The 15771-nt window shown below is 31.6% G+C and overlaps 1 protein-coding gene and 1 long non-coding RNA gene across 3 annotated transcripts in view; both read left to right on the plus strand.

Moving 5' to 3' along the window:
* Positions 1-15771, plus strand: part of LOC143073429 (LIM domain-binding protein 2-like) — a 38932-nt gene that overhangs the window by 16635 nt on the left and 6526 nt on the right. For both annotated transcript variants that reach the window (XM_076248974.1, XM_076248975.1), the window contains exons 4-6: positions 2453-2555; positions 4587-4759; positions 15262-15384. In XM_076248974.1, the coding sequence (XP_076105089.1) occupies positions 2453-2555; positions 4587-4759; positions 15262-15384 (399 nt within the window). The remainder of the gene's footprint in view (positions 1-2452; positions 2556-4586; positions 4760-15261; positions 15385-15771) is intronic.
* Positions 8962-11963, plus strand: LOC143073430 (uncharacterized). Its single transcript, XR_012977499.1, has 2 exons — positions 8962-10899; positions 11542-11963. It is a non-coding gene; the product is annotated as an uncharacterized LOC143073430 (long non-coding RNA).

A 15771-nucleotide genomic window follows, 5' to 3' on the forward strand; every position in this document is an offset into this window, starting at 1 on the left:
TTTAGGATTTTCTTTTGTTCTGTTTACAACAAAAAATCATAGTTCTGAATTTATGCAATTGATTTCTGATTTGAATAAAAGGAATTGTTGTGTACAATTTAATGAGATTCATCAACACAAAATAATTCACTAAAAATTTCAAGGTGTTCAACAATTGACAAGTGTCCATACCAAATCCCATGCGCTAAACTTACTCAAAACACATCCACAAGGGAAAAAAAACTTGCATAAAAAGTGTTACTGACATCTTATAATTAATAATTTGGATTCTCATTAAAGAATATTTCTTTGCCAAAGAAAATAAATTTTTAATTTGATGTGCAATTCACATGTGACATGTACATACATGTATTTCAACAGAAGTTGCTGTTGAGCATTAACCTATTTCCCAAAATTATATAATCTATAAAGTAAAATTGGTTGAAAATAAGCTAGAAAGTGATATTATTTGAAAAATAAGGGGAGGGTTGTCTTTTTTCTTTCTTTTTTTTTGGGGGGGGGAGGGGGGGTTGATGGTAAAAGAAATTAAAGCTGACTTCATAGTGTTGAGTTGCTGTCTCATTTACTTATTTGCCACATCTTATTTTATTCATAAAACCATTGATCTAGAGATTCAATTGTCAGAGTTTGGCCTCATAGTTAAAATAATGTGTACAGACAATGTTTGGTAGCTGTCTCATTGAAATACATACATACTTGTTTTCATATCTGAGGTTTTTTACAAGATGTAAATCCCATGGCCAATCTTCATTTGAAGATAATCTCTGGCAATTTTGAAGCTTAGTAATACATGTATTATGTAATACACCTGAGTATCTACAATTGTATTATTAACTAAGGGATATTATATACATATATTTTCACTATCTATATAACAACAAAGAAGTTGTTTTGTTTTAAGGTGTTGTGTACAATTAATTATATAAGACAAGATGCTGAAGGAAATACATTAAATTTGATCAAGGTAACTTGATACCATATACAGTGTATTATTTACTGAGGCTCTGTAGGGGTATTGTACATACTGAGACCACAGTTTACACTTTACACTATTCTCTCAAATTTTATCATGAGATTATATAATAAGTGCTAATTAAGGGAATCCTAGGTTTTTCAAATTTATAAAATGTCATGCATTAGAAAAATTCATAATCTGCAGGATGGTAGATTTTATTTGACATTCTTTCTTTCTATTTATGGACATGTCTACCAATTATTACCTTGCAACTTCAAACTCTCATAATTTACTGCTAAAGAATTTGAAAGGATCTTTGCTGTTCTGCCTAAACTATGCAGCATTTTGATTGATTTAATTTTGCTGCCTGTATAAGTCACATTATGTTTCAAAGATAAATTTGTTACTAGTTATTTCCTGTTAACTTATTTATTTCCTTCACATAGGATTTAAACAAAGCTTGTCATTAAGCTTACTTTATATGTGTGTATCCTATTGTTATTCATATCATATTTACAACACCCATCTATTTCTGATCCATGTATCAAGTGATAAACAGAAAGAAAATGTAAAAATAGTAACAACCTTAATGTGTTCTGAGATTGTTTGTTTTACAAAATAATTTTTTCGTTAACTTTGTTCAAAGACCTTGATTCTGCATTTAGACCATTGTGGACTGGGGGACATCAAATATGTCATACATTTTCCTGTAAAATTAGGATGTTTATTTTTTTGGCCTAAAGTGATTTTATTATGTTGAAAAGGTTTGATGTATTATATGTTTTAAAATGGATTTTAAGCAAGACACGCAGTCCCTACCTTCATGACCTTTTCATTTAAATTTCTATTTTAATCCTGTGGCAGCTGTTAAATTATATTTTACATTGAATATGTATGAGAAAACTAGCGGCCTAAGTGATGTACAAAAAAATATTGAAAAACAATTAAGTATGGTAACACAGCAACAAACAACTGTGAACAACCACTGAATTACAGACAAAAAACAGGTTTATTCATACAGAATGTGGCATGGTTTAACATGTTTCGAATTAGCAGGATCCCAACCCTCCCCCAACGTGGACAGTGGTGTAACAGTACAACATATAAACGAACTATAAAAATCAGTTGAAAATTAGTTTTCTCCTTTGAATTGTTTTACATTGTCATATCGGGGCCTTTTATAGCTGTCATTTTGGTCTCTTGTGGATAGTTGTCTCATTGGCAATCATACCACATCTTCTTTTTTATATTATCTCATCAGTTAGATACAAATAGAAAATACATCTAACAAAAACACTGAGAAGACATGCCCGGGTACTTGTTCTTCCCAACAAAAAGACACTCAGTACAGATATGTATGGTTATAAACTTATTTATTTAACTGGTAGTGGTAATGCGATTATCATGATGGCATCTAGTGAATGTGTGGTTTGCCACCATGTTTAATGGCATACCACTGGTTTGATAAGTTTTGACTGTATATTCCTTATTTTTCAGGAGAGTGATATCTTATGGTGGGAATCGTTTGCCACAGAATTCTTTGAAGATGACGCCAGTATGACCTTGTCATTTTATTTAGAAGATGGACCTAAACGTTACAGTTAGTATGATCTTTCTATGGGTTGTATTGGTATGCCTGTCCTACGATAATTGAGGAATGTAATGCATGCATGTGTAAAGCAAAATTATATCCGGGTGAAATTTGATCGGGAGGAAAAAATGTCACAGTAGTTGTTGTTATTTTTTTATCCGGAGGAAAATATTTCCCTGGGATATTTTTTCCTTTGCCGTGAAATTCTATCTGGGTAGTTAACTTATTGAATAGTTATTAGAAAAAACTTATCCTTTAAAAATACTATGAAATAATAATAGTGTATTTGAAATAAAGCGAAATTGTTAAAAAAAAATGTCTTATAATGGGAAATAATTTCACAAATTATCCTTGAAAAAATTTCCTGAAATATTCAAGTCAATATCATCCTTTTAAAAAGAAAATTATCATGAAACATAGGGAAGAAAAACCAAAAGTAATTTCAAAGGTCGTAATTGTGAAAATAATATATATCATGATTAAATAAGGTTAGTGAAATACATGTAAAAGTGAGTTGTTTTCAGATCTCAATACAAATATAAATTTAAAAGTAAGGTAGAAATATAGTTGCATTACTACTGTTAACAGTAACAGAAGAATTTGATTATGATGATATTTTTAACTATATAAATAGTTTTGTCTGGGGACAGAGATGTAGCTGTTGATTATATGGAAATCAGATAAATCATAGCATAACAATATATTGGAACAAAAGCATGTTTAACAACTGGATAGTTTTTACCTGTGAAATGTTATCTGTCTTATTAAAACAAGTTGTAAGTCATTTTTTTATATAAATGGAATATATAAAAAAAACAAGATTCAAGGAAAAATTTCACTATAAAATAGATTCAGAAATATATTATATTAGTATCTTTAAAATATAAATTGCTCATAATTACCTCCCTTTGATAAATTATGCAAATTTGGTCTACCTTTGTGAAACATTTTATAATTATAGTCAGGTATATATTGATTGTGAGTAACTTACATAGTAGTTAATGGGACTCTATTTCACACGGTTCTGTGAAATATAGTACGGCAAATATATACCGGTACATACTATCCGCATAACACAGATATATATTCACTCCTCTGGAAAAAATCAACCTGTGCAATACCATGCCTGGGAAAAAATTACCGGGACAAATTATCCTCAGGATAAAATATCACAGAGGAAGAATTAAACCGTTACACATGCATGTCTTCAGTTAAAGTTTAGGTTTAGAGTAGTTTGTGGTCACATTGATATACAACTTTATACACATGTTCAGTTTGACAAGAACTGATAAATAAACATTTGTACATATATATGTTATAGTAGGGGTTTGTCCAATAGTTCATGGTTTTCTTAATATGGAAATAGGATAGTGCTTGAATGATGTTCACCTGTATAAGTGTACCCAATGAATTTCTCTGAAATCCCTACAGATTTTAGTCTATATGGTTATATCGGTGACGGTATTGCTTTTATGTCGGAGACCGCAATAATTGTTAAGTTTTCTGTTTAAGTCAGTTTGATAGGAAATACTTGTGAAAGGTTAATGATATTTTCTTTAAAGTTGCATTTCTATCAGTACTTCTCAGTTTGATGGCTATTTCTAGGTTCTGCTCTCTGCTCATGCTTTAATGACTTTTAGTTAAATACCAATTTTCAATGTTAGGTTTTCTCCTTAAGTAAATGAAAAACTCTGTCTCTAACTTGTACAGCAAGTGTACTTTACATTATGTATAAATAACTGGAGCAGGACTCATGGAAAATCTTTATTATCTGGATATAGAAAAGGACATGTGGTTCTTTCAACAATGAGCAAAGCCCATACTGCATAGTTGGCTATTAAAGGCCCGTAAATGACACTGTAAAACAAAAGAGTCAGTTTAACAAAAAAACTTACGATCAAGATTTATAGTAAGTCATGAACAATTCTGTATACTAACAATCAGTCAAAGTAGTTAGTACTTTTGTGTAATTGACTCCTGGTATATTTAGATTATATTCGACTAAGGGTATGTATAATAATTGTGATATTTCTATTACAGCGATTGGAAGAACACTGATACCTCGGTATTTCAGAAGTATATTTGAGGGAGGAGTGACAGATCTCTACTACATATTGAAGCATACTAAAGAATCATTTCATAATACATCAATCACCTTAGACTGTGACCATGCTACTATGGTAACACATCATGGCAAACCAATGTTTACTAAGGTAAGTGACCTTCACAGGGCAAAGCCATTGTCGCTTATAAAACATCCATTACCCTCTAGTGTGGCCATCATACACAAAATTAAACATAACACATAAGCTTTAAATGAATATTAAATTTAGTTCTTCATCATTAACTCATACAAACATTCTTATTAAATTATAAGAAAACATATATGTCAGCAGTCCAGCAGTCTTCTCTGCTGAGAATACTCTCCATTATGTTACCAATTCTTAACTTAATGTTAATTATGGAATTTAGTTTAATAATTTTTGGGATACGATTTCTTTTAAGCAATCTGTAGACTTATACCATTTAGTCAGGGCCATGCCCTCATGTCAACCGTTTTATTCTAAACATCAAGGAACATCTCAGATTCTTGAGATTGTGTTGCTTTAAATGGTATAAAAAAACAAAAGGATTGAATTGTAACAACTGTCCTATAATGTTCTTCTCATAATCTTCATGTTTGATATTTCCCTTGATTTGTATGCGTGTTTTTAACAACACGGAAAATCAGAATTAAGCAGTATTTATATTAAGTGTTTTTATAAATTTAGAAACACGTCAGAGGGAATTCCCCAGTTTTGATAACATGTGAGAGTTCTCTGAATTCCGATCGATAAATCTATTTCTTTCATATAAGAACTGAAGTGGAGTTTTCATATATGTCACCATTGTGAAACTGATATTTGATATTGTACTTCCATAAAGAAATGGAGGTCGTTTAATTAACATTTAGTATACGTCCTAGCTACAAATCACAAATCTAGGGTTTGTTTAGGTAATTATGCGCATGCATATAGTTTTCTTGACTTGAAGGGGTATCAGATTGAATGGTTGCTCTGGATTCCCCACTCCATTGATTAATTTGAAACTCACGAGATCCTTTCTATGCCTGTCTGCTATTGAGGGTTATTGTTGTTGTAAATTTTAAATCATATGCATCATTTAAATTAAAATAAATGTAGTCCACAAGGTAAAGGTGCAACTAGAACACCCCTTCAGCCAAAATGGAGTCTTCCATATTATTACTTCGAGTTGTCTCCCTTCCGTAAGTAAATCTCGTTAAACGACGATACATCAAAAAAAATTAACTCGTTCTGTCGATAGACGTCGTATTAGATTAGAACCGTTCGCAATTTAAACAGAGGAATGTGTATGGAAAGGAGTCATGCCCACTGACCCAAAGGAAATTAAATATTTAAAGAGTTAGGAATGGGGGTTCCACCTAGACTTCACGTAGGAAAATAGGTGATAAGGTACGAAGTGAAATACCTTCTCTCACTCTCAGTGACTGCTGAGGAAAGTCAACTTGGAATTGATAGATCAAAAATAAAACACAATAAGTACATTGTTCATATACTTATATCAAGGATTGGCTATTTTTAAAGTTAAATAACTATTTAGATTACATAAATTACATTTTACGAGTATTTTACACGTGCAGTTGAATTATTTTGGAAAATAATACGAATACATGTATCAATGAAAACAATGGCAATCGTATCCCTCAGAGCAATCTGCTCTTTGATTTATCAAAGGATTTTAATTGATAAACAAATATGGCCCCTGTTGCTCAACTAAAAGAGTAAAATAGAGAAAACCTACACAAGTAAAAATTATTTCCAGGTCAATCATCCAAATGCAAGCTATCTTTTTGAAAAAAAAAAAAAATAAATAAGACAATATGAGAAAATTCCATGCTAGGGATACAGGCTATTTTGAGTCTATAGTTTAGGATATTTAAATACATGACACATTTACTAGGATGTTGATATATATCAGTCAGGGGTGCTACTTAAACAAGCGATTTCATTATCACCTATTTCAGTGATTTGATATATTCAGTTATCACCTATTTAAGTGATTTTGGTGTTTCCTTTGATCTTCAAATGCTAATTTCATTGATTTTCCATATTTTCACAAACTTTTCTATAATTTTCCTACATAGATTAATTATCCCTTTTTCTATGGATATTAACTTCACCAGTGCGCTTGGGCAGTAAGTTAGTGCGCTAAAGCTTTTAAAAGTACCCTTGGGAATTGTTCTGTAATCAAATATACATTAACTACTCTGACTATCAGACAAAGGTCAACAACATTAGGTAACCTGATTGGTTTTCTTTAGAGTTTAAATGATACACTTCAAGGTTATGTCCTGATCTACAAGAAATTGTAAAAATTGACAGGCTTATCAAGCAAAAGACAATTTCTAAATGTACATAGTTGTTTTTTCAATGGAATTCTTGTCTTTTTACCAATAAAAAAATCAAGCTTGTGAGAAAAATATCAAGAAAAAGTTATAAACACTTATTGAAGTGATCTTCTCCAATTACTTGTTTCAGTGATTTTAAAAAGTCTGTGTCTATTTATAGATTTTTATACGACCGCAAAAATTTTAATTTTTTGGTCGTATATTGCTATCACGTTGGCGTCGTCGTCGTCATCGTCCGAATACTTTTAGTTTTCGCACTCTAATTTTAGTAAAAGTGAATAGAAATCAATGAAATTTTAACACAAAGTTTATGACCACAAAAGGAAGGTTGGGATTGATTTTGGGAGTTTTGGTCCCAACATTTTAGAAATTAGGGGCCAAAAAGGGCCCAACTAAGCATTTTCTTGGTTTTCGCACTATAACTTTAGTTTAAGTGAATAGAAATCTATGAAATTTTGACACAAGGTTTATGACCACAAAAGGACAGTTGGGATTGATTTTGGGAGGTTTGGTTCCAACAGTTTAGGAATTAAGGGCCAAAAAAGGGCCCAAATAAGCATTATTCTTGGTTTTCGCACAATAACTTTAGTATAAGTAAATAGAAATCAATGAAATTTAAACACAAGGTTTATGACCACAAAAGGAAGGTTGGGATTGATTTTTGGAGTTGAGGTCACAACAGTTTATGAATTAGGGGCCAAAAAGGGGCCCAAATAAGCATTATTTTTGTTTTTTGCACCATAACTTTAGTATAAGTAAATAGAAATCTATGAAATTTAAACACAAGGTTTATGACCATAAAAGGAAGGTTGGGTTTGATTTTGGGAGTTTTGGTCCCAACAGTTTAGGAATAAGGGGCCCAAAGGGTCCAAAATTGAACTTTGTGTGATTTCATCAAAAATTGAATAATTGGGGTTCTTTGATATGCCGAATCTAACTATGTATGTAGATTCTTAATTTTTGGTCATGTTTTCAAATTGGTGTACATTAATCTCCAAAGGGTCCAAAATTAAACTTAGTTTGATTTTAACAAAAATTGAATCCTTGGGGTTCTTTGATATGCTGAATTTAAAAATGTACTTAGATTTTTAAAGGCAGTGCTTTAAGGCCTGACTTTCAAGTCATGAGGTTCATCTTTTCATACGCAATCTATGCAGGGGGTCTTTTGGCCAGAAATAGATCCGGAAATGTTCGAATTTCTCCTCTTCTTTTTATACGACCGCAAAATTTGAAAAAATTTTCGTCGTATATTGCTATCACGTTGGCGTCGTCGTCGTCGTCGTCGTCGTCCGAATACTTTTAGTTTTCGCACTCTAACTTTAGTAAAAGTGAATGGAAATCTATGAAATTTTAACACAAGGTTTATGACCACAAAAGGAAGGTTGGTATTGATTTTGGGAGTTTTGGTCCCAACATTTTAGGAATTAGGGGCCAAAAAGGGCCCAAATAAGCATTTTCTTGGTTTTCGCACTATAACTTTAGTTTAAGTTAATAGAAATCTATGAAATTTTGACACAAGGTTTATGACCACAAAAGAACGGTTGGGATTGATTTTGGGAGTTTTGGTTTCAACAGTTTAGGAATTAGGGGCCAAAAAAGGGCCCAAATAAGCATTATTCTTGGTTTTCGCACAATTACTTTAGTTTAAGTAAATAGAAATCAATGAAATTTAAACACAATGTTAATGACTACAAAAGGAAGGTTGGTATTGATTTTGGGAGTTTAGGTCTCAACAGTTTAGGAATTAGGGGCCAAAAAGGGAAACAAATAAGCATTTTTCTTGGTTTTCGCACCATAACGTTAGTATAAGTAAATAGAAATCTATGAAATTTAAACACAAGGTTTATGACCATAAAAGGAAGGTTGGTATTGATTTTGGGAGTTTTGGTCCCAACAGAATAAGGGGCCCAAAGGGTCCAAAATTAAACTTTGTTTGATTTCATCAAAATTGAATAATTGGGGTTCTTTGATATGCCCAATCTAACATGACTGTGTATGTAGATTCTTAACTTTTGGTCCCGTTTTCAAATTGGTCTACATTAAGGTCCAAAGGGTCCAAAATTAAACTTAGTTTGGTTTTGACAAAAAATGAATCAGTTAGGTTCTTTGATAAGCTGAATCTAAAAATGTACTTAGATTCTTGATTATTGGCCCAGTTTTCAAGTTGGTCCAAATCGGGGTCCAAAATTAAACTTTGTTTGATTTCATCAAAAATTGAATAAATGGGGTTCTTTGATATACCAAATCTAACTGTGTATGTAGATTCTTCATTTTTGGTCCTGTTTTCAAATTGGTCTACACTAAAGTCCAAAGGGTCCAAAATTAAACTTAGTCTGATTTTAACAAAAATTGAAATATTGGGGTTCTTTGATATGCTGAATCCAAAAATGTACTTAGATTTTTTATTATGGGCCCAGTTTTCAAGTTGGTCCAAATCAGGATCTAAAATTATTATATTAAGTATTGTGCAATAGCAAGTCTTTTCAATTGCACAGTATTGCGCAATGGCAAGAAATATCTAATTGCACAATATTGTGAAATAGCAAATTTTTTTTAATTAGAGTTATCTTTCTTTGTCCAGAATAGTAAGCAAGAAATATCTAATTGCAAAATATTGTGCAATAGCAAGATTTTTTTTTAATTGGAGTTATCTTTCTTTGTCCAGAATCAACTTAAATCTTTGTTATATACAATATACAATGTATATTCACTTTTTACTACCAACTGATAAATTAAAATAATCTTTACCATTCAGTGATAACAAGCAGTTTTTTTTACATCTTAATATTTTATGATGTATTTAAATGAGTAGTTATTGTTGCAAACTCCATTAGAAATTTTAATTGAGATTGGTTTTGGAATAAGGGAAAGGGGGATGTGATTAAAAAAATTGGGTTCAATTTTTCTCATTTGAAATTTCATAAATAAAAAAGAAAATTTCTTCAAACATTTTTTTGAGAGGATTAATATTCAACAGCATAGTGAATTGCTCTAAGAGAAAACAAAAATTTTAAGTTCATTAGAACACATTCATTCTGTGTCAGAAACCTATGCTGTGTCAACTATTTAATCACAATCCAAATTTAGAGCTGAATCCAGCTTGAATGTTGTGTCCATACTTGCCCCAACCGTTCAGGGTTCAACCTCTGTGGTCGTATAAAGCTACGCCCTGCGGAGCATCTGGTTATGGTATGATATGGTTTTTGTTTCTTTCATTTACATTGGGGACTAAAGAAACGATCAGTGTGTATTGTTCGTTTTATAGAACTTGTTATTAATGTGTATTTTGCATTATAAGCAGTCAACCTGACTACAAACTATCATTATTTGTATTCGGTGTGGAAAGAGGTCGGGTCAATTTCGAGTGTTATCTGACATCTAAAGATTTTTTAATTAGTTCAGACGTTGATATAACAATGAAAAGTCGACTGAACATGATTAATATTGCATCTTCTATAATTCAAAGCGGAATTCGGTTTATAAACGAGAAACCGTAAAGCGTTTTCAATTTCGGTATTAGTTATGTATGTTGTCTACGTATTATCCTGGTTCCCGGTACTACGTTCCGGGTATTAGCTATTTGATATATCTGATGTGTAACATTACGATCAGGTACCAGCCAATCTACGTGTGTATGTGTACATGATTTCCCGCCAAAATGACCGACTTACAGCTATGGAAAAATAGTCCATAGACGTTCCGTATAATGATATGCAAATTCATAATTAATCGTAACTTTTTTTATCTTTATATAATAAATATAACAAAATGGATTCCACAAAATTGAAAATAGCATTATTTTACGAGGATTTCTAATATTTTTTTCACTTCCGGGCGCAGTAATACGTATGTTTTGAAGAAGCTCGAAGAAATTGACAAAGTGAATTGAGAAGGAAACGGATAGATATACGTCCTTGCTATCAGGTAAAACAATTTAAATGTACAGAAAAAACACATTTACTTCACACAAATAGTACAGGCTTAAGCATTTTATTGTCTTATACACGACTGTAGTCTAGTGTTTAAACGACGGCGGTGACCTACAAGGTACGGGTCATACTGGGTCAAGTCTAAATATGTAAACATATCCACGTGCTATTAGGTAGAAAGCATCGTAATGCAATATCTACAATTTTTTCCTCCTTTATACATCGTTTAACCAGATATATTTCTCTTTCAAATACACTTAAACACGGGTTGTATGTACGTATCTTTTCTAGTGTTTTCTTGTCCTTATTAAAGTTCATTTGTTGATGTTTAAATATTTTTGAACGACTGAACACAGGAGTGAATGAATGCAACAATTATATATACTGAAGACTTGGGCTGTACAATGATAGTGTACGTATATCATACTGATAATTATTCTAGCAGTAATTATGTTAATTTAGGATGTAATGACAGGAATTCATGAGCTATGCCTCAGGCTTTCTGAAAAAATATCAATGACAATGTAAACAGGAACAAAACATTGACACGAATGATGCTCTCTTCTATGTTATAGTTATTTAGGTATGTGTGTTGCACAAGTTTCAAAAAAACTTAAGTTATAAAACTTTTTTTCAGGGCACAAACCCACTTTAAAGAGACTTGTCTACTGCCATACCCATCCTATTTTCATGCACCATTTGCAAGCAAGAGACTGAATGGTTTGCAAAATTAAAAATCAGGACGGTGTCCAATTAAACCAAAAGAACTAAACTGGATGAATATTGTAGGAGAAATCTAGAGGAAAGTTTTGATTTGTGAAATTGGTTTTCCTGAAAAGTCATTCATCCTAGCCTGCAGAAAGGAACTATAACTGTCCACCACCAACTGACGAGCTAATGTTGAGCTTCACATATGGAATTACTCAAATACCATCAATGTCTATGTTTTCAGCACAGATTTCACAAGTTATGACACAGCTGTGCTTTTTTTTTTTTTATACCTGTTAAAGAGTTGTATACTAAATTTTATTTTTTTATCAATAAATATATCTTGTGTCATTTAAGAACTTGTATTTTGCCAAAAGATGCATACTAGTGAATGAAAGTGGTGCAGTTCATTTTGCTTTGGTATATAGAATTGAATTACAATTGTTCATGTTATAGGAATGCATATAAAAATAAGGAGATGTGGTACAATGTATATACATGATATTTAGTGAGTTTATCAAGCAAAAGTGAATAAGAAATAGGTATAAGCAGTTACAGGTACTACTGTACAATCTCAAACAATGAGAAAAACTCATACCGTAAAGAGAATTTCATATTTACAAGTAAGTTTTGTTTTTGCGTTGAATAATTTTCTTCTATTGTTTTAATTGCAAATATGGGAAGTGGTTAAAATGCTAATGAGACAGCTGTTATGGCCACAGAGCCTTAATTGAAAACTTATTTTTCATTCATACCGGTAGATTTTGCCTGGAGTTAGAAACATATCTGCCAACTTTTCAAAATGCACATGGGGGTTTTACGTGGAAGATGGTTCATATAGTCATACAAAACCTTCAAGGGGGCCTTCAAATGGAAGCAGGACAAGTCGCCCCACTGGCTAATCGCCCACTTTTAAAAAAACCACCACAAACTGATTTATCAATCGCCCCACATGTGAAATTGGTTAAATCATGTTAAATATTACTCCTGCCAACCCGCCCTACTTATAAAAAAACGGTAATATTTAGATTAATATATATATATATATAATTAAAAATAAAAACTCGCACCACTTTAATGAAAACTAATCTACACAGAATACAAACAAACCGAAAATTTATTTAATTACTATTATTGATATACTGAAATTATAATTCTAAAAAAAAAATGTATTGTTGAAGAATAACTAAGTTTTGAAGCTTAGTTATTTGCATAACAATTGAAAAGAAACCTGTTAATTGTATCATAATGCAATATAAGGAATTTAACTTATATTCAACGGGATAACATCTTTTTCCATAAGTGGGGAGAGTTGGCATTACTAAATTCATCCTGGTTAATAATATATTTATCTAGATTTCACCGATTTCCATTAGGTGGGACCAGTTAGCAGGAGTAATATTAACGGAATTTAACTTATATACAACGGGATAACATCTTTTTACATGAGTGGGGCGAGTTGGCATTAGTAAATTCTTCCTGGTTAATAATATATTTATCTAGATATTATCGTTTTCTATTAGGTGGGGCAAGTTGGCAGGAGTAATATTAAGGGATATAACACATTTCACAAGTGGGGCGATATGGTTATCCAGGTTGGGGCAGTTTTTTTTTTTAAAGTGGGGTGAGTTAGTGAAAAAGTGGGGCTATTTGCTAATGGGGCGATTTGTCATGGATTCCCTTCAAATATATTCTAATGTGGTTTTTGGCTTCTTCGTGCATAAACAAGCTCATTGCCATTGTTGAATTAATTGTTTTCTTTAAAATATTCGACAAAATTGCTCTTACAAAATTTCCATTTGAGAGCCTCGAGCTCGATGGGGGAAATACTCTGCAAATACTGACAGTTGGCAGGTATGGTCATCAAAAAAGTTGATGTGTTACTATGTACATTTACCATTATGTTACTTGATGTTCTTGCTATACACACAGTACAGAGACTAGTCAATCTTTGTGAACTATTTTTTATGGGAGTCATAGAATATGCGTATACAATCAATAATTAAAAATAGTCTATTTATATTGAAAAGGAAAAGTTCTTATATGTCTAAAGAAGAGGGACGAAAGACACCAAAGGGACAGTCAAACTCATAAATTTAAAGCAAACTGACAAGGCCATGGCTAAAAATGCCTTTCATGGCGAGGCACAGAAAATATACTGTAAACAGTAGACTATAGATATAGGTGAACTAGGTACAAAAGAACTCTAAATCTTAAATTCTACAAACCACCTCTGTTCTATGGAAGATAATGATATAACTGGACTAGAAATACACACAACCTGTAATTAACTGCCTTTACAGCGCTTTCGCGCTTTGATTGATTATTGGCCTAGTTTTCAAGTTGGTCCAAATGGGGGTCCAAAATTAAACTTTGTTTGATTTCATCAAAAATTGAATAAATGGGTTCTTTCATATGCCAAATCTAACTGTGTATGTAGATTCTTAATTTTTGGTCCAGTTTTCAAATTGGTCTACATTAAGGTCCAAAGGGTCCAAAATTAAACTAAGTTTGATTTTAACAAAAATTAAATTCTTGGGCTTATTTGATATGCTTTATCTAAACATGTACTTTGATTTTTGATTATGGGCCCAGTTTTCAAGTTGGTCCAAATCAGGATTCCATATCAAGTATTGTGCAATAGCAAAAAATTTTCAATTGCACAGTATTGCACAATAGCAAGGAATATCTAATTGCACAATATTGTGCAATAGCAATTAATTTTCAATTGGAGTTATCTTTCTTTGTATAGAATAGTAGTTGATAATATATGTTGGAAATTTGCCAGACATGACTATGATGTCATTTTCTATTTTTATTTGCCAATAACTTTATGTAAATAACTTCATTGGAAATTTGCCAATATAAAATGTTGCTGATGAAGCTTTTTTCCCTTATCTTATCTAAAATGTTTTTAGATAATGTATGTTGGACATTTGCCAGACATGACTATGATGTCATTTTCTATTTTTATTTGCCAATAACTTTATGTAAATAACTTCATTGGAAATTTGCCAATATAAAATGTTTCTGATGAAGTTTTTTTATTGTTTTATACAATAAACAATTTATATTCACTTTTACTACCAACCAATCTTTACCATTCAGTGATAACAAGCACTTTATTTTACATTTTAATATTTTATGATGTATTTAAAAGAGTAGTTATTGTTGCAAACTCCATTAGAAATTTGAATTGATATCAGTTTTGGAAAAAGGGAAACGGGGATGTGAAAAAAAAATAGCATAGTGAATTGCTCAAAGGCAAAAAAAAATTTTTAAGTTCATTAGACCACATTCATTCTGTATCAGAAACCTATGCTGTGTCAACTATTTAATTTTAGATTTAAATAAGTTTGAAGAAGAAATCTTTAATTGATTTGTAAAATCTTGACATTTGTTTTGTGTAAAAAAAACCATGTAATGTCAAAAATTTGATCACAATCCAAATTCAGAGCTGTATCACGCTTGAATGTTTTGTCCATACTTGCCCCAACTGTTCTTGGTTCGACCTCTGCGGTCGTATAAAGCTGCGCCCTGCGGAGCACCTGGTTTAAAAATATTTCACAGCCAAAATCACTTAAAGTAGTGATTCTGAAATCACTTGTTTAAGTAGTACCCTTGACTGTATATAGTATATGTTTTGTAGGTTGTAACAGAAGGCAGATTGATATTAGAATTTACGTTTGACGATTTGATGAGAATTAGATCATGGCATTTTCAAGTTCGCCAACACAGAGAGCTTATCCCACGGAGTGTTATAGCAATGCAGGTAATTAAAGCACATTCTATCTCGTGTCATAACAATGTACTTAATAAGAACTAAACATCAAGATCTCATCCCAAGTAATGCCATGGCAATGTTTTTATAGAATATATTTCAAATGTCAGCAGTTTAGGTAAATAGAGCTACCAAGCATAGTGTCATAACTATGTAGGTGTTAACAACTAAATAAAAAGAGCTACTACCTCATTAATGCTGATAATTAAAGCTCCTCCCTCATTAATGGTGATAATTAAAGCTCCTCATATGTATAAATATCATAACAAAAAAAATAACCAAAGCTGAAATAATAAGATTATGAAATTTAGAATGAGTGAAATTTGGAGATTTTAAAAGAATATTTATATGAATTTCCTGAGAAAGCAAATAATAGAT

Source organism: Mytilus galloprovincialis, chromosome 4 (assembly GCF_965363235.1).
Source record: "Mytilus galloprovincialis chromosome 4, xbMytGall1.hap1.1, whole genome shotgun sequence".
NCBI classification, from domain to species: Eukaryota; Metazoa; Mollusca; class Bivalvia; order Mytilida; family Mytilidae; genus Mytilus; species Mytilus galloprovincialis.